General features: G+C 44.2%; 1 protein-coding gene across 1 annotated transcript in view; it reads left to right on the top strand.

The window, feature by feature from the left end:
* The window catches only part of maml3 (mastermind-like transcriptional coactivator 3), a 118,068-nt gene extending 114,926 nt beyond the window's left edge, over positions 1 to 3,142 (top strand). Inside the window, exons 5-6 of the mRNA XM_028589704.1 lie at positions 421 to 499; positions 2,046 to 3,142. Of these exons, the coding sequence (XP_028445505.1) occupies positions 421 to 499; positions 2,046 to 3,142 (1,176 nt within the window). The remainder of the gene's footprint in view (positions 1 to 420; positions 500 to 2,045) is intronic.
* The last annotated feature ends 15,129 nt before the right edge of the window (positions 3,143 to 18,271 follow it).

The raw sequence follows: 18,271 nt of genomic DNA, 5'->3' as shown, positions 1-18,271 counted from the left end.
ATGTTTGCCCCTGTGAAGGTCTAGTAACCAAAATCTTGGCTTTATCGTTATAAACTAGCTCTAGAGCTAGGACTTCAGTGTGCATTTGAAAACATTATTTCATTCTTTAATTAATCATATTTAATGTTCATAAAATCTGTTTTGTTTACTGTTCTTTTTGTGTGACCCTTTTTCTTGTCTGTATCATATAATGATACCAAACCTGAATTTATGAAATAAATATGAAGGCATGTAACATTTCTAACCGACACTCTTAACATTTGTGTGTTTGTGTGTGTTTGTGTTTGTTTGTTTGTTTGTTTGTTTGTTTGTTTGTTTGTTTGTGTGTGTGTGTGTGTGTGTGTGTGTGTGTGTGTGTGTGTGTGTGTGTGTGTGTGTGTGTGTGTGTGTGTGTGTGTGTGTGTGTGTGTGTGTGTGTAGCTCCAACAGCAGCAGCATCTCCCCAGACAGCTGGGCCAAGGCCAGAGGAATCCATACCCCCAAGTCAATCAGTACCAAGGTGAGACACACAAACACATGCATCCATTTCATCTGTGCAACAATGCACACAAGTTGTGCAAAACACATAAGAATGGCAGCACCCCAATGGATTTTCTAATAACCAAATCGACCTGACTTGAATTCTAAAGCTTGATGACTACATTAGTATATGGATTTTTGGTAAATCACTTTCTAGTTCTTTGCAGAGCATCTTGATGCTTAACAAAAAAAGCTTCCAATCGCACACGCACACTTGGTCTGCAACAAGTATGGTATACATGGTAGAGAGTTAAGACACTTAGACGTTTCACAGATTTTACAGTTCACTCTCTGACATATTCAGAGACAGATAGACACACAAACACGTACAAACATGAATGCAAACAGCCGCGCTGACTGGGCATCACCCTGAAACCAAACCTCGTCCTCTCTGTCTGTCTGTCACATACATCTGTTGGCGCTCAGATGCTCTTCAGCCTCTCTCTCTCTATCTCTCTCTCTCCTCTCTCAGTCTTTTTAAAAAAAAAAATAGAATATTCCTGCTCTGCCTGTTACCACGGCAACTTGTCTGTCCTGGATCCCCCAGAGTTCCGGTGAAGTCAGAGAGATGGATGAGAGAGGGGGAGAGAGGGGGGAGGCTGGCAACTAGAGGAATAGGTAGATGGTCTGGTAGGTAGATGGAGAGGTTAGGAAGAGAAAGAAAGAGAGAGAGAGAAAGAAAGAAAGAAAGAGGAGTGGTTGAGAGGATGATGGACAGACAAAAGAAAAACACAGAGAGGGAGGAGAGTCCAGTCCAAAGCCATTTATAGCCATCAGAGAGTCTGTAAGTCTGGGAGATGATATGGAGAGGAAGAGGGGGCTTCAGCATAAAACTCTGGCCTAGAAATGTATCTCTTAGTTCAGCTATCCTGCAGCGTATCAGTGATTTGAAAGCAATGATTGCACTTGTATAACCTGCTATCAGAACATAATGATACTCTCCATTCTTACTTATATTTACATGAAGTGATATGTGGAAGAGATGCGGCTATTGCATTACCTCCAACTGTGCTCCCTCCCTACTTACTTACGAGTCTGGAGTGTGTGATCCTCTCCGTTCTGACTCCTCTGTTACAGTTCCAGTCCATGCTGTGAGGTGAGGGATTAGTGGAATGATGTCAGAAGTGGGTTTATTAGAGGATTTAGAGCCATTTCCACACTAGCAGACCTCCTCAGCTCTGCCAGTACAGAGGCTCTGATAGGAAAACGTGTGGGGAAGTGAGATGCTGGCGCTTCAGTGTGTTTTATTTTTGCGTGGTCGGATTTGAACTAAATTGGGAGGGAGGCATTTGTTTCCAGAGTAAACTGGTTGTCACGGAACATAAATCTTTGCCTCAGCACTGACTTATTAGGTCGGTCTTACGTGCCATTTGGTGAGTTAAGTGGAGTTAATATACAGGCTTCAAAGCTGTTTTACGAAAGTCCAGCTCCTTTGTGATTTCAGTCCCCATATGCCTCTCTAATTCTTTCCCAACTCCATTGTCTCTGTTCTCTGGTTTTTAACTCCTCTGATTCTCCTCTTCTAGGCCCTCCTCAGGACTTGGCATCCAGAAGCCAGGCGCTCCAGAACATCCGGGCCGCCCGTCTCCTACAACAGCAGCAGCAGAACCAGCAGCAGATGGTCCAGATGAGTTCTGTACAGGGCCAAGGGGGCTCCGTGGGACCCCAAACTGACATGGGCTTACCCTACGGCAACCAGGGGTCCAACCAGGGTTCCCTGTACGGCCTCAACCCCTCCATGAGCCAGATGATCCACCAGCAGCAGCACCAGAGCCAAAGTGTCCAAGCCTCCATGGGTCTTCCACCGCAGCACAACCCCGCCGCAGGGCCGCCCCGGCAGGCAGGTGCAGGTCCTGGGGTTGGGGTTATGTCCGGAGGCCCCGGAGGTGCTGGAGCTGGAGGGTATGGCGGACAGGGGATGTTAATGAACTCCATGAGCCAGCAAACCCTCAAAGGCCCTCCCAAAGCCCAAGCACAGAGACTACAAAGCATGCTGGGAGCAGGAGGAGGAGGCGGGGGAATGGTGGCGGGTGGCTGGCCGCAGCAGCAGGGACAGAGTCTGCAGGCCATGGGGGGAGGAGTCGGAAGGACTACAGGAGCAGGGGGAGGAGACATGGTGGGGTTCAGCTCCAGCCAGGGTTACGGGATGCAGCCGGGTCAACCCCCGCGCATGGCCAAGCAACACTTTCAGGGCCCGGGCCAGGGGATGAGCCAGGGAATGGACCCCAGAGTGGGCAACCCAGCGGCCGGTATGGGGGGCCCAATGATGGGCCCTCACATGGGCGCTCAGCCCAGGACCAACCAGCCCCGGCCCATGGTCATAAACCAGGGGATGAACCAGGGGGTGATGGGCCAGGGGATGAGTGGGATGGGGGGGTTTGGGCCGGGCCCCGGGGGGCCTGGAATAGGGGCAGGGGGGGGAGGAGGTGGACCCTATGGACCAGGGGGAGTCGGGGTTGGAGGTCAACCACCGGGCTACCAGAGGACAGCCAATCAGGACATGCCATCCTATGGATATGGGGGCGGGCCCTCAGGGGGAGGAGCCTTCGGAATGGGCGATGGCTCAGGGGCAGAGCTGAACTCAAACAATGTTTGGATTGACAATTTGTTCTCGAGCCAATAGCCAACGGGGAAACTGGGGCGGAGTTTTTACTGGATGAACTAAACATTAAAGTCGGACAAATGTTCAAACCTGAGAAAGTCAAACAAAAAGGAGGACATGATGTGGACTGGCATGTTTTTGTTTTGTAAAACATGAGCAAGGTTATAAATGAGTTCCTGTGTTATGTTTTGTGTGTGTGTGTGTGTCTGTCTGTGTGCGTGTGAGATGGAGAGAGCGATCATTATGTCTCGTGCATATTAATGAAAAACCAATATAGAGATGAAGAGGTGCGTTTCATTAGTTTCCCCTCTTTCTCCACGGAATGAATTTTGCTCATGTCCCAGTGTTTGAAAGCGAGCCCCGTTTACACGACAGCGCTCTGAGCCCGAGCTTCGGCGGGGGCTGACTGAACACCGCACACTGATGAAGGGGAAGGAAGACTTGTTCTCTAGACAGCAATTTATTTGTGTTTGTGTGTTTGTGCCACCCAGCTCAGTGCTTCAGATCTCTCAACTGTGTGAGGAGCTGAAGGGAGTAGAAAGCACTCTCAACGCTCCCATTTCCTTTCTTAGATTTGTGTCCCCCCCATATACGCGCACACACACACACACACAAATCTGTTGCCTTCACACTCTCTTACTTTGTTCTCTTCACTTGGTCTCTCTCTCTCTCATCCTCCTTCTCTCTTTCCTCCCGCCTTTCCCACCCTCTCTCCAGAGACTCGTTGCACACTCTCAGCGCTCCTTTCTCTGTTTAAATTGTGAACATCACAACAGAACAAATAATGTCTCTCTATTGTGCCACACAAGCGCACTATGCCCTCTAGTTCTGGTGCTTTTTGCTAGGCAACGGACCTGAGTGGCTTTTTTTTTTTTTTTTTTGGCGCGGGGCTTCATTTCCTGTGCGTGGCTGTTGATGACGGGTATGCATCCAGAGGAAGACAAAGAGAGTGAAAAGCAGAAAAAGAGGGAGAGAATAGGCAGCTAAAGGAAGCACTTGGACTCAAAGGCTCATGCACACACACACACACCCACACACACACACACACACCAACCAACCAACCAACAAACAAGCATCAGCCTGGGAGGATGAGCGGATGTGTGAGAGGCAGCTAACGGAGCTAATTCCATTTAACCCTCTGCCTGTGTGACACAGACCACATCGCATACATCAGGCTGACACAAGGCGAAACGATCGCTGGGCACTGAATGTATTCAAGCACCACAAGTGACTTCTACTTTTTAAGGAAAGAGAAAAAAAAAAAAAAAAAAAGCTCATTGAAAGCCCACCCACGTTATGTTTGTTGCTGTGTTTAATCTCTAACTGATGCTGGTTGTGTCTTTGTCAATTTAAAAAACTAAAAACAAAAAAAAGGAATCCAAAAAAAGTTAACCTTTTAGTTTGTGTTGTCTTTAGAAAATCTTGTCTGTCCTCCCGTCGCAGCGCAGCCTCCCTCCCTCCCCTCCCTCCCTCCCTCCCTCCCTCCCGTTGGGACACGGCTGGTGGCCCTGCCCCGCTGTAGACCGCGGCTTCTCTTGCACCGCAGCTAGAAAACGCCCTCGCTCCCAGCTAGAACGTAACTGTGCTATACTGTAACACTACTGTGAAGAAATACGAGTTGCCACTGCTAAGCACCGAGTTTGTTTAATAGATGGTAGAGAAGCTTCAGACAGCTGATTGGCTTCGAAGAATGGCGACGGTCGGCTCCAGTTAGCATCAAAACGATCGGGGCTTCACTGAGGTCAGCGTCTCCCCCTCTCTGAGCTTTCTTCCATTTCACTCATCGTCAACAAGCTGTCCACTCTTTGGCCCTAACGGTTTGAGTAATAAATATGTGTGGAAGTAGGTTTGGATACAGTAGCCCTTGGAAAGAAAACACCTTCCTTCTCCAACTGTTGGAGAAGGAATTTAATTTTGTATTTAGCTCAGAGTGAAAGTTTGGAGGATGACGCTGTAATCAACAAACCAAAAAAGCCTTGTCTTCTCTGTAAACTAACTCCTTGGCGTCAACACGTGTGTTCTCCTGGCTGTTGATGTTGTATAATGCAACCCCTTTAAATACAAACTTTTACCGCCACGCCCATCGCCCATCGTTCACCCTGTAAGCGAAATGAGGTTCTGTACTTTTGATTTTGTCATGTTTGTGAAGCAGAAGTTCTCTGTGTGGAGTCTAAAGCGTGACTTATACCGGCCGCAGAGTCCTGGCCCTCGAGCTCGTCCGTGTTTCCTGTTTCCGCTTTGTCGCGCATCGCCAAAAAAAAGACGTCACGATGGCGCGCGCCAGGTTGGGAACGGCCAGTATAATTCACACTTTACGGGCCAACGGCAGGCAGATGTTTTTTTTTTCCGGGTTGTACTGTTCCCCAGTTTTATCAGGGGGGCGGGGGGGGGGTGGGGTTGGATGGTTAAATAAAGAACCCCCCCCCCCCACCCATGTGTCGGTGTCAAGATGAACTCTTGAATTGTTCGAGCCTTCCTTGTGCAGGAAATGCAGTGCCGCTTCTGTGGTTCCGCTGCTCCATGCTTTTCCAAACTTTGACCGCCGCTCCAGTACAGCGGTGAAACGGAGGGGGGGGGGGGGTGTAGGATAACACCTGAGGTCTACCACTCCAACGTGGAGGCAGGAAGTTAAGAGGAAACCCGTCTGGGTCAGTGTTATGGTCACAGCCTCTGTGGCCCTTTTTGTCTTCTTCAAAGTAAAAGTCTCTGATTATGGTTTTAAAATCCCTTCACGAAGAGAAACGGAAGCTTCCTCCAAATATCATTATGTTCCGGGACCAAGTCTGTAGACAACATTTTAACAAAAAAAGTTGTTGTTGTTGATGTTCTATGTTTTATTTTATTTGTTTTTTTGTTTTTTTTTACTGGTGCTGACATATATGTGATTATGAGAAAGTATATAAAAGATAATGGCTATTTGTAAATATGTTTTTACAAGTTTAAATACATCAGATAATACAGTCTCTACTCTGTAAAGAATTTACTGTTTGTTGGAAAAATAGAGAAGTATTTTTATTTTGAAGTTTTTTGGTTTCACGTTTTAACCCATCTGAGCTATGCCATTGCACTTCAGACAATGTCTTACTACTAATTTGTATTGTAAACCTCTCTTTTTTGGATTTTTTTTTTTCTTCTTTTTTCTAGTTTGAGATTTGACTCTGTTCTTAAGCAGTGCTTTTTTCTTTTTATTCTGTACAGAATTCTGAAATGTTAACAAAAGAGAATTACAAAAGACTTTTTTTTTTTTTTGGTTTGTTTTTAAAAAAGATACAATAAAGAGAGAATGTTCTCGCTGATCATATTAAATGAACGTTTCTGTTGTTCGTTGGGTTCATTTGTTAGTGCAGTCATTGGCCCAAAACTGACCAAATGTAGTAAAAGGTTATCACAGTCTGTTAGTCAAACACAGAACTGAATACTGAATATATATATATATATATATATATATATATATATATATACAGTGGGGGAAATAAGTATTTGACCCCTTGCTGATTTTGCAGGTTTGCCCACTTACAAAGAATGCAAAAATCTACAATTTTAATCATATGTACATTCTAACAGTGAAAGACAGAATCCCAAAGAAAATTCCAGAAAATCACATCATATGAATTTATTAAAATTGATAACCATCTGATGAGGAAAAACAAGTATTTGACCCCCTGGACAAACAGCAAGTATTCTGGCTCCTACAAGCCAGTTAGACTTTCTTTAAGACACAGCCCCAATCCGAACCAATTATCTACATCAAATACACCTGCCTCACCTCGTTACCTGTATAAAAGACACCTGTCAACACCCAAACAACCAGCATCCAACTTCACCACCATGGGCAAGACCAAAGAGCTTTCTACGGACATCAGGGACAAGGCTGGGATGGGCTACAAGAGAATCGGAAAGCAACTTGGAGAGAAAAGATCAACTGTCGGTGCAGTTATCAGGAAATGGAAGAAGCACCACACCACCGCCAACCTCCCTCGGTCTGGGCCTCCACACAAGATCTTGCCTCGTGGGGTGTCCCTGATCATGCGAACGGTGAGGAATCATCCCAAAACCACAAGGGGGGAACTGATGAATCAACTGAAGGCAGCTGGGACCACAGTTACAAAAGAAACGGTTGGTAACACACTACGCCGTCATGGATTGAAATCCTGCAGCGCACGCAAGGTCCCCCTGCTCAAGAAGAAACATGTACAGGCCCGCATGAAGTTCGCCATTCACCACCTGGACGACTCAGAAGAGGCCTGGAAGAAGGTGATGTGGTCAGATGAGACCAAAATAGAACTTTTCAACTTGTCGTGTTTGGAGGGCAAAGAACACCGAGTACAACCCAAAGAACACCATCCCCACCGTCAAGCATGGTGGTGGCAACATCATGCTTTGGGGGTGCTTTTCAGCCAAGGGACGGGACAACTCCATCGTATTGAGGGGAGGATGGACGGGGCCATGTATCGTGGAATTCTGGACCGACATCTCCTTCCCTCAGTGAGAGAGCTGAAGATGGGTCGAGGATGGGTGTTTCAGCACGACAACGACCCTAAGCACACCGCCAAAGCAACAAAAGAGTGGCTGAAGAAGAAGCACATCAAGGTTCTGGAGTGGCCTAGCCAGTCTCCAGACCTGAATCGATTGAAAATCTTTGGAGGGAGCTTAAAATTCGAGTTGCCAGGCGACAACCTTGGAACCTGAATGATTTGGAGGCTGTCTGCAGGGAGGGGGCCAACATCCCTGCCGAAATGTGCACAAACCTTGTCACCAACTATAAAAACCGTTTGACATCTGTGCTGGCCAATAATGGCTTTTCTACAAAATATTAACATGCTGTTTGTCCAGGGGGTCAAATACTTGTTTTTCCTCATCAGATGGTTATCAATTTTAATAAATTCATATGATGTGATTTTCTGGAATTTTCTTTGGGATTCTGTCTTTCACTGTTAGAATGTACATATGATTAAAATTGTAGATTTTTGCATTCTTTGTAAGTGGGCAAACCTGCAAAATCAGCAAGGGGTCAAATACTTATTTCCCCCACTGTATATATATATATATATATATATATATATATATAGTGTGTGTGTGGTGTCAAGTTGATGAATACATTTAATCAAGCAAACGCTACCAAAGTTAGCAAGCTAACACTAATTAAAAAAATTTATAGTTTAGTTCTCAATGAAGACAAGTGACAAGCATTTAAAGATGAAGATAATGGGCCTCATTCACCAACCGTTCTTAGGAAGAAATGTGTTCTTAAACCTCACTTACGCACTTTTTACGAAGATTCTGACATTCACTAATGTTTTCTTATCTTGGATTTGTTCTTAGCTGAGAACAAAATCTACGAACACTGAAGAGCACTCTTACGCACATTTGAGTGATGACAGTTTGCTCCAAATAATCGGTTACTGCATTTTATTTAATTCTACAGTTGTTTACAATGATAGTATTTTACTGTAATGTATTTCTGATCATTTGTTGAAAAACAAAATCATAGTAGGCCTAGGCTATGCAAAGAAGCACCAACACTGCCATTTACATCAGCAGTTAAACTTCTTCGTTACTGCACTTAAGTACATTTTCCACGTAGGCTATCTGTACTTTACTTAAGTAGAATCAATAGTGCATAGCCTACTTTTGACTTTTACTTCGTTACATTTTGCAGCAATTATCTATACTTTCTACTCCACTACATTTCTACAACGTTGCGTTACATTTTCTGATCAGTTTTTCCCCCTGCCAAAACGACTTCCTGACCGTCTCACATTTGTCTGACCAGTGAAGTTTGGTTGCCATAGATACAGTATATATGGGGCACTGCTGGTGGTCGCAACCAAGGGGGTAAGCTTCGCTTCAGAACTCGAGCCATCATGGCGCCATTTTGTTGCTAACTGGCCATCACCTCCTGTTAGCATTCCGCTGACCGCCATTTTTTTTTTACGTCACTTGACTGCGAATAACTTTACATCTGAAGCGTTTAAAGACTCTATTTGTCCGTTGTTTAGTTCCAAAGAAACACGACAATGTATAAAAGGCTCCATTACCTTGTACCTCACGTTATGGCTCCGTAGCAGACGTTTTTATAAAAATAGGCTAACGATTGAATTACCGTATAGTACAGGAGAAGCTCGCAGGCAGTTTCGACTTACATGAGCTGTTTAGGTTTAATTACTAATGTTAACTAGCATGTTAGTGATCAATAATTAGCCTGTGCCCATGTTATCTCCTTACATACACCTACAGTCTCCGTATCTGTAAGATTGTGAATGATTTAGATTTCTCTTGGCACAGCTACCAGAAGACTTACAACTTTCAGACACGTTGCTCACGTCACATTCTCTCAGTAGGAGGCTGCGCAGTAAAGCTGGCCATCACCGGAAAAGTGCTTCTAATAGCCTTCACTGGTCTCCGTCCAGAGCAACGGGGTCTGTTGGTCCATTATATACTGTCTATGGTCACAACACTAGTTGCAGCCTTCTCCTGAACACCGGTGGCGCTAATGAGCAAAGGCTAACGGTACAGATCCATTTGTCCGTGTGACGCTTCTGTCGCGCCGCACTCCATTCTATTCCTATGGGTGACGTCAAGCGACTTCAACGCTCCTGCAAAGCATTCTGGGAAGACGGCGCTGCTGGCCGATGCCCAGCTTTATGCAAATGAATCCGTTGAACGTGACGCAACTATCCAGTAGAAGTAAACAAAAATCTTTCAAACTGACCTTTGTTGATCTGAAATGAAGACAGATTCAGCAACTGCATGGCCTATTTCTCTCTTCAAATGTTTTCAGAAACACGTTTTGGTGAAAATCTTTTGTAAAATACAAGATCGTATTCTCAACGAGCCGCCATGATAGTCTGTTGAAATTCTCCATAGACAGTCCGTGTGTTCCATAGACAGTATATTACTAAGTAATTTTCTGTTTCTAATGTAGCCTACAGTATTACATAATCTTTTGCTGGCAGAGCAACATATTCTAGCCGTGCGTTTATAGACATTGGAAAAACGTTTTTCCGAGTGAAAACGTCACCATTCACGTAACTTCCTGTGGGAATCAGAGGCTGGATTTTGATACCCGAGTTCCCCAGTTGGTGACGCGTTGTTGACAACTGACGTTTGATGGAGGCGACTTTGGTTCACTGAACATATTTCAATGACAATAAACTGTTTATTGTGGACAAATGCCTCTGCCAGGAAACATGCACAGACATATTATGTTTGAAATTATTCATAAATAGGCCTATGTATAAAAAAACAACACATTATCCGTGTCTTTTCCCGTTCGTTGTCCTGCAGATAACACAAACAAACACCTGGCGATGTGCTGTTTGGATGCTCGCATAAGAAAACAGCAGAGAATCTTCTGTTATTGTGGCCTCCATGTTTTCACCACCTGATGCTCTCGGCTACGGCCAACCCGTTGGTGGCAGTTATGCAACAAGTTGTTATGCCAAACGCCCAATATAACAGAAGAGCAACGGGGTCTATTGGTCCATTATATATATGTCAATGTCCCGACCATGTGAACGCTGCCAGTCGGAAAAACAACGTAACCAGGGGGGCGGTGCCTGTTATTCCGAGGTGGAATGAACCACTGACATATATATAATGGACCAATAGACCCCGTTGCTCTGGACGGAGACCAGTGAAGGATATTAGAAGCACTTTTCCGGTGATCTCTTGCTTTACTGCGCAGCCTCCAACTGACAGAGACAACGTAAATGTGACGTGAGCAACGTGTCTAAAAGTTGGAAGTCTTCTGGTAGCTGTGACAAGAGAAATCTAAATCATTCACAATCTTACAGAGACGGAGAGTGTAGGTATATGTAAGGAGATAACATGGGCACAGGCTAATTATTGCTAACATGCTAGTTAACATTAGTAATTAAACCTAAACAGCTCATGTAAGTCCAAACTGCCTGCGAGCTTCTCCTGTACTATACGGTAATTCCTCTACTATGCGACAGTAAGTCTCGTGGTTATGACCCAATCGTTAGCCTATTTTTATAAAAGCGTCTACTATGGAGCCATAACGTGAGGTACAAGGTAATGGAGCCTTTTATACATTGTCGTGTTTCTTTAGAAATAAACAACGGACAAATAGAGTCTTTAAACGCTTCAGATGTAAAGTTATTCGCAGTCAAGTGACGTAAAAAAAAAATGGCGGTCAGTGGAATGCTAACAAGAGGTGATACCTTTGTAGCAACAAAATGGCGCCAATCGGAGGTTTGAGTTCTGAAGCGAAGCTTTCCCCCTTGGATTTTGATACCCGAGTTCCCCAGTTGGTGACGCGTTGTTGACAACTGACGTTTGATGGAGGCGACTTTGTTTCACTGAACATATTTCAGTGACAATAAACTGTTTATTGTGGACAAATGCCTCTGCCAGGAAACATGCACAGACATAATATGTTTAAAATTATTCATAAATAGGCCTATGTATAAAAAAACAACACATTATCCGTGTCTTTTCCCGTTCGTTGTCCTGCAGATAACACAAACAAACACCTGGCGATGTGCTGTTTGGATGCTCGCATAAGAAAACAGCAGAGAATCTTCTGTTATTGTGGCCTCCATGTTTTCACCACCTGATGCTCTCGGCTACGGCCAACCGTTGGTGGCAGTCATGCAACAAGTTGTTATGCCAAACGCCCAATATAACAGAAGAAGAAGAACACGCATTCCGATCCTTGTGAACACTGGCAGTCGGAAAAACAACGTAACCAGTGGGGCGGTGCCTGTTATTCCGAGGTGGCATGAACGCAGCAAGTATTCTCGAGTAGCCAGACCAGCCAGACCCGTGTCACGCAGTCGTCCAATCAGCTGCCGGTCAGGGGCGTGGAGCGTCAACCGTGGCTGTATGACGTCGCGACACCACGCTTCAGTCGTGTCGGACAAATGGATCTGTCTACCGTAATACAGCCTCCGGTAAAAGTGAAAATGAATTTTTTTTTTTTATTATTCCCGTGTTTAAATCATAGTTGCTATCTATTTCTCTCCACAGCGTCGTTTACTCCTCCACCAGGCTTCGTAAGACGCGTTCATATCTTATTTATTTGGCTGGACCTCTTCACATCGCCTCCCCATTCACACTGCTTCACACACTTTATTTGCTTGCTCTCATGGTTAAAGGAAATAAAACTGTCTTAAAATACATCCATGAATAAAACCAACCGCATTCCAATTCTAACAACATATTTCCGTTTTATGCTGGTTAGGATAGGAACTTCTTTTAAAAGCCAGGCCTTGTTTGTGGTAGTGGACATCTTCTACTTTTACTAAAGTAAATATAGGCTAAGTACTGTCCAATACTATCTCTCAGAGCCTACTAATCTCTCAGAGCCTACTTATCCAGACAGCTAGCTAGACTATTTGTCCAATCTGAGTTTTCTGTTGCACGACTAAAACTACTTTTGAACGTACACACGTTACACCAAAACAAGTTCCTTGCCGAGGCTATTATCCCATCCCAGAATGCTGTGTGGACTAGCCGGACCCTCCTTTGCAGTGCTTTGGAGGAAGGTACAAGAGTTTAGACAGTGACGCTACACAGTAGTAGGCCTATAGCACAGCATATATGTTTGGAGGATTAACAATCCGTGCACTGGCTGTTGTAGTTTTACGTCAGTAAGCTATTAGTCTGGCATTGCCAGATCTATCTTTGCAGTGCAGTCAGCGCTGCATTATGATCTGGCTACACCCCCTATCTATTCAGTGATGGGGGGGAATGCTCTGACTTGTTTATTTTTATTTTTTTTAAACCTATCACAACCGTCCTGGGCGGCGCTAAGCGCTATAGAGAGCCGATATCTCTCCTTCCTGCGTACCACCATGGGACCTTATTTCAGAAAAAAAAAATATGTACAGTGAGCGTGCCGGTACTTTGTCTACGCTGAAGTGTCTCATTTTGGATGATCTGGATATTCAGGGTCTCGTGGCAGAGTTTATCAGCCAAACTCCAGAGCGCAAATCTACGTTTGGTGTAACGAAATCATCGTAAGGTAGAGACACGGGCCCTGATTTATCAACCTATCGTAGAAACCAGCGCAGATATGAGTGCAGATATCATCTTACGACAGGCTTCACGTGTGATTCATCAAACGTTTGTATCGCACCAATCCGAGCGTAAGAATGGTCGTACATTGATAAATGCAGTGGCTGGAAACGATCGTAATTAAAATGTCACGCCCATATATATTCACGGATTAGAGGCCTCGCCCCTAGAATTTACAACATGGCGAGACGTAATCTGGCTGAGAAGCGGCACTTTTCAGAGGTGGAGATTGAAACCCTGATATCTCTGGTTCATTTGCACTAACGTGTGTACTTTTTGGCAGCCTGAAAACTGGTATTAAAGGCTGTAGAAAGAATGCGGGATGAAAGAGATCACTGATGCGGTCAACAGTGTTGCCGTAGTAAATCGGACTCCAGCTGAAGTTTAGCCTATTTAATTTATACATCCTTGACACATTTTCTATAGTCCTAATAGTAATATACAGGCTTCTATTGCAATCTCTTAGGCCTACATGTAGGTGTAGCCTACGTATTTAAATAAACACCCATAGCGGAGTTTATGCAGTGTCTTTTATATTTTTTTTCATGAGTCAGAACGAGACAAAATTGTACACCTCCACAAGGCTGGAAAGTGCTACGGGGAAATTGCCAAGCAGTTTGGTGAAAAAAGGTCCACTGTTGGAGCAATCATTAGAAAATGGAAGAAGCTAAACATGACTGTCAATCTCCCTCGGACTGGGGCTCCATGCAAGATCTCACCTCGTGGGGTCTCAATGATCCTAAGAAAGGTGAGAAATCAGCCCAGAACTACACGGGAGGAGCTGGTCAATGACCTGAAAAGAGCTGGGACCACCGTTTCCAAGGTTACTGTTGGTAATACACTAAGACATCATGGTTTGAAATCATGCATGGCACAGAAGGTTCCCCTGCTTAAACCAGCACGTCAAGACCCGTCTTAAGTTTGCCAATGACCATTTGGATGATCCAGAGGAGTCATGGGAGAAAGTCATGTGGTCAGATGAGACCAAAATAGAACTTTTTGGTCATAATTCCACTAACCGTGTTTGGAGGAAGAAGAATGATGAGTACCATCCCAAGAACACCATCCCTACTGTGAAGCATGGGGGTGGTAGCATCATGCTTTGGGGGTGTTTTTCTGCACATGGGACAGGGCGACTGCACTGTATTAAGGAGAGGATGACCGGGGCCATGTATTGCGAGATTTTGGGGAACAACCTCTTTCCCTCAGTTAGAGCATTGAAGATGGGTTGAGGCTGGGTCTTCCAACATGACAATGAGCCGAAGCACACAGCCAGGATAACCAAGGAGTGGCTCTGTAAGAAGCATATCAAGGTTCTGGCGTGGCCTAGCCAGTCTCCAGACCTAAACCCAATAGAGAATCTTTGGAGGGAGCTCAAACTCCGTGTTTCTCAGCGACAGCCCAGAAACCTGACTGATCTAGAGAAGATCTGTGTGGAGGAGTGGGCCAAAATCCCTCCTGCAGTGTGTGCAAACCTGGTGAAAAACTACAGGAAACGTTTGACCTCTGTACTTGCAAACAAAGGCTACTGTACCAAATATTAACATTGATTTTCTCAGGTGTTCAAATACTTATTTGCAGCTGTATCATACAAATAAATAGTTAAAAAATCATACATTGTGATTTCTGGATTTTTCTTTTTTGATTATGTCTCTCACAGTGGACATGCACCTACGATGACAATTTCAGACCCCTCCATGATTTCTAAGTGGGAGAACTTGCAAAATAGCAGGGTGTTCAAATACTTATTTTCCTCACTGTAACGCTATAGGCTACCTTTTAAAAGTGAGGAATAATATCCTGTCTCCTTCGTATAGCCCCCAGTTGGGGCTGTTCTGGACACTTCTCTCTGGGCATCGGGTCATCTGGCTCCATCGCTACATTTATGACACCGTGTCTTCCTGTGCGATGTTGTGCAGAACCCCCCCCAGGCTAAAACAATGTTGCAGACCGGCGCAGAGAGCCAGATCTGCCATTGCTGATACGTGATCAACTGATGACTTCTCCTTCTCCTGTTAAACTGATTATATGCTGCACCGCAAGTCCACACTGACTCCAAAACTTGCGTACACGAGTTCAGACCAGACGTGAGATTTTATTCCAGCCTACGCTCACATTCAAATTGATAAATGCCGAGCTTTGCGTAGGAATCGGCGTACGCCCGTCCTACGCCTGTTTTTGGTCGTACGCACGTTTCATAAATGAGGGCCACGGTCTCTTTCCTGCCGCCGTGCGCCTAGTAGGATTGTGAAAACCGATCCTGGTGCGTCGAGCTCCTTGTTTTTTTTTTTTTTTTGAACATGGTTTATTTAAGTTTTGTTACAACAAATTAACAATTCACCATGAGGACACATTGAGTTTGTGTACACCCACCCTCTCCCTCCCCCACCCGTGAAAAATCAGAGGGTGATCAACTTAAACAATATTGAAAACAACAACAACAGTAAAGAAATAATGAATAAAATAAAATAAGGTAACAAAAGTAAAACAAACCAAGATCTACAAAACTCAAGTTATTCACATTGATATCCGGGGCTCTAACATGCACATGGACAGCACAGGATTCAAAAACAAAAGATCAATAAGCAATACCATGACATAATCAGCAGACGGTTCGTACTACACGTCCAACACTGCTAGCTGCGTACCAAAATCTTCACTCAGCCATGAAGTCATCGGGGGCCAAAGCATCAAGGCGACTAAGGAAAGGTTGCCATATCAACATAAATTTGTCAGCTGACCCTTTGACAGAATACCTTATTTTCTCTAATTTAATAAAATACAGCATGTCCCTTACCCACTGCGCAAATGTTGGGGGATTACAATCTTTCCACCTGATCAAGATTTGTCGTCGGGCTATCAGTGTGGCAAACGACAGAAGTCTTAGTTTATTATTATTTAAAACAAAGTTTTGTGACACCACTCCAAACAATGCAAGAAAAGCCGATGGTTCTAAGTGTTCATCAGTGGTCCTGGAAAGCATATCAAATATCAGTTTCCAATAATCCAACAATTTAGGACAATCCCAAAACGTGAATTAGAGTGGCTTGGTGTAGCTTGCAGCGATCACACATAGGGTCTACATTGGGAGTAAACTGTGATAGCTTAACCTTGGTCCAGTGTAAGCGGTGGATAATTTTAAACTGTATAACAGTATGTTTCATACATATTGAAGATGAATGTATACCCCCCATCATCTTTGACCAAAGGGAGTCTGAGATTTCAGTACCCAGATCTACTTCCCACTGGTCTCTGAGGGAGTTAAGGCTGGTCATTTTTTCTGACATTATCAAGGAATATATTACACCTATCTTTGCCTTCCTGGATGAAGTAATGTCATTGATTGAATCTAGTAGGGTCTCTGGTGGCTGTGAGGGAAAGTGAGCTGTATTTGAGGTTAAGAAGCTACGGATCTGTAGGTATCTAAAAAAATGTGAACTGGGAATGTTGAACTTCTCAACTACTTGGTCAAAAGAAGCAAATAAGCCATTCATGTACATGTTTCTAAACGAACAAACCCCCGTTTGTGCCACGTACTGAATACGGCATCCGTCATAGACGGCAGGAATGACAAGTTTTTCACGATGGGAGCAAGTAATGACACTTTACTGATCCCAAAAGATAGTCTGAATTGTTTCCATATTTTCAAAGAATGAACAACAACTGGGTTAGAAGTATATTTGGTTATAGGCTCAGAGAATGGCAACCCTGAGCATAATAAAACAAACAATGAGGTATCTTTACAAGAGTCTCTCTCTAGAAGTAACCAATCAGGTACGGCTGCCGCATCGTCCTTCTCCATCCAATAGGAAATTGTTTTAATATTTGCTGCCCAGTAGTAATGCTGAAAATTTGGCAAACCAAGACCTCCCTGCTGCTTAGGTCTCTGCAGTATAGCCTTATGATCACGTGGATTCTTTTTATTCCAAATAAAGGAAGAAAGCTTCTTGTCTAGGGAAATAAAAAATGATTTAGTTAGGAAAACTGGCACACACTGAAACAAATAAAGAAGCTGGGTAGTATGTTCATTTTAATGGCGTTAATTCTGCCTGCCAAAGACAAGGGTAACAGATCCCATCGATCAATGTCTACCTTTAGAGAAGACAGGCGAGGGGGGAAATTTGCTGGGAAAAGGTCTTTAAATTTGTGCGTGACCCAGACACCCAGATATTTTATTTTATCCATGCACACTTTGAACGGCACCATAGGGAGAAACGGAGATTCCCTTGCCGCTGGATTAATGGGCATCAGCTCACTTTTCTGAGTGTTTACTTTGTAACCCAAAATTTTGCCAAACTCATTCAGAAGACTAAGAACTGCGGAAAGAGATGAGGAAGGATCAGACAAGTAAAGTAACATATCATCCGCATATAATGAGGTTTTATGTTCCAACCCCGCCCTTGTAATACCCTTAACATTTTCACTGTTACGCAAAGCTATGGCTAGCAGCTCGATTGAAATCCAAAAAGTAGGGGGGACAAAGGGCACCCCTGCCTTGTCCCTCGTGTTAGTGAAAAAGATAGTGATATATTATTATTAGTGCGTACCGCCGCTGACGGTGAGCTATATAGAATTTTGACCCAGGATAAAAACTTTGGCCCAAATCCGAATTTCTCAAGCGTATGGAATAAATAGTCCCACTCCACCCGATCAAAAGCCTTTTCGGCATCTAAAGATATAACAACTTCTGGATGGTCGGCTGGAGAGGGACCGTAAATGATGTTATACAGACGGCGGATATTAAAGGAAGCCTGCCGATTCTTTATGAAACCCATCTGGTCCTGTGAGATTATAGTTGGGAGAACTGTTTCGAGAAGGCGAGCAACAATTTTTGCAAGGATTTTGCTGTCTACATTAAGTAAAGAGATAGGGCGGTAGGAACCGGATTCCTGTTTGTTTTTGCCTTCTTTCAGAATAAGTGATATGGTCGCTTGCCGTAATGTTTCGGGTAGTGAGCCAACCAACAAGGAATTACTATATACAGAGTTTAGTATGGGAGCCAATTGGTTTGAGAATTTCTTGAAAAACTCTGTTGGATATCCATCCGGACCTGGAGATTTCCCGCACCGCATACTCTTAATGGCCATTTCAATTTCTCCAACTGAA

This window comes from Perca flavescens, chromosome 2, assembly GCF_004354835.1.
Source record: "Perca flavescens isolate YP-PL-M2 chromosome 2, PFLA_1.0, whole genome shotgun sequence".
Taxonomy (NCBI): Eukaryota; Metazoa; Chordata; class Actinopteri; order Perciformes; family Percidae; genus Perca; species Perca flavescens.
Note: the sequence above shows the minus strand (reverse complement) of the source record. Positions and strands in the feature narration are given on the sequence as shown.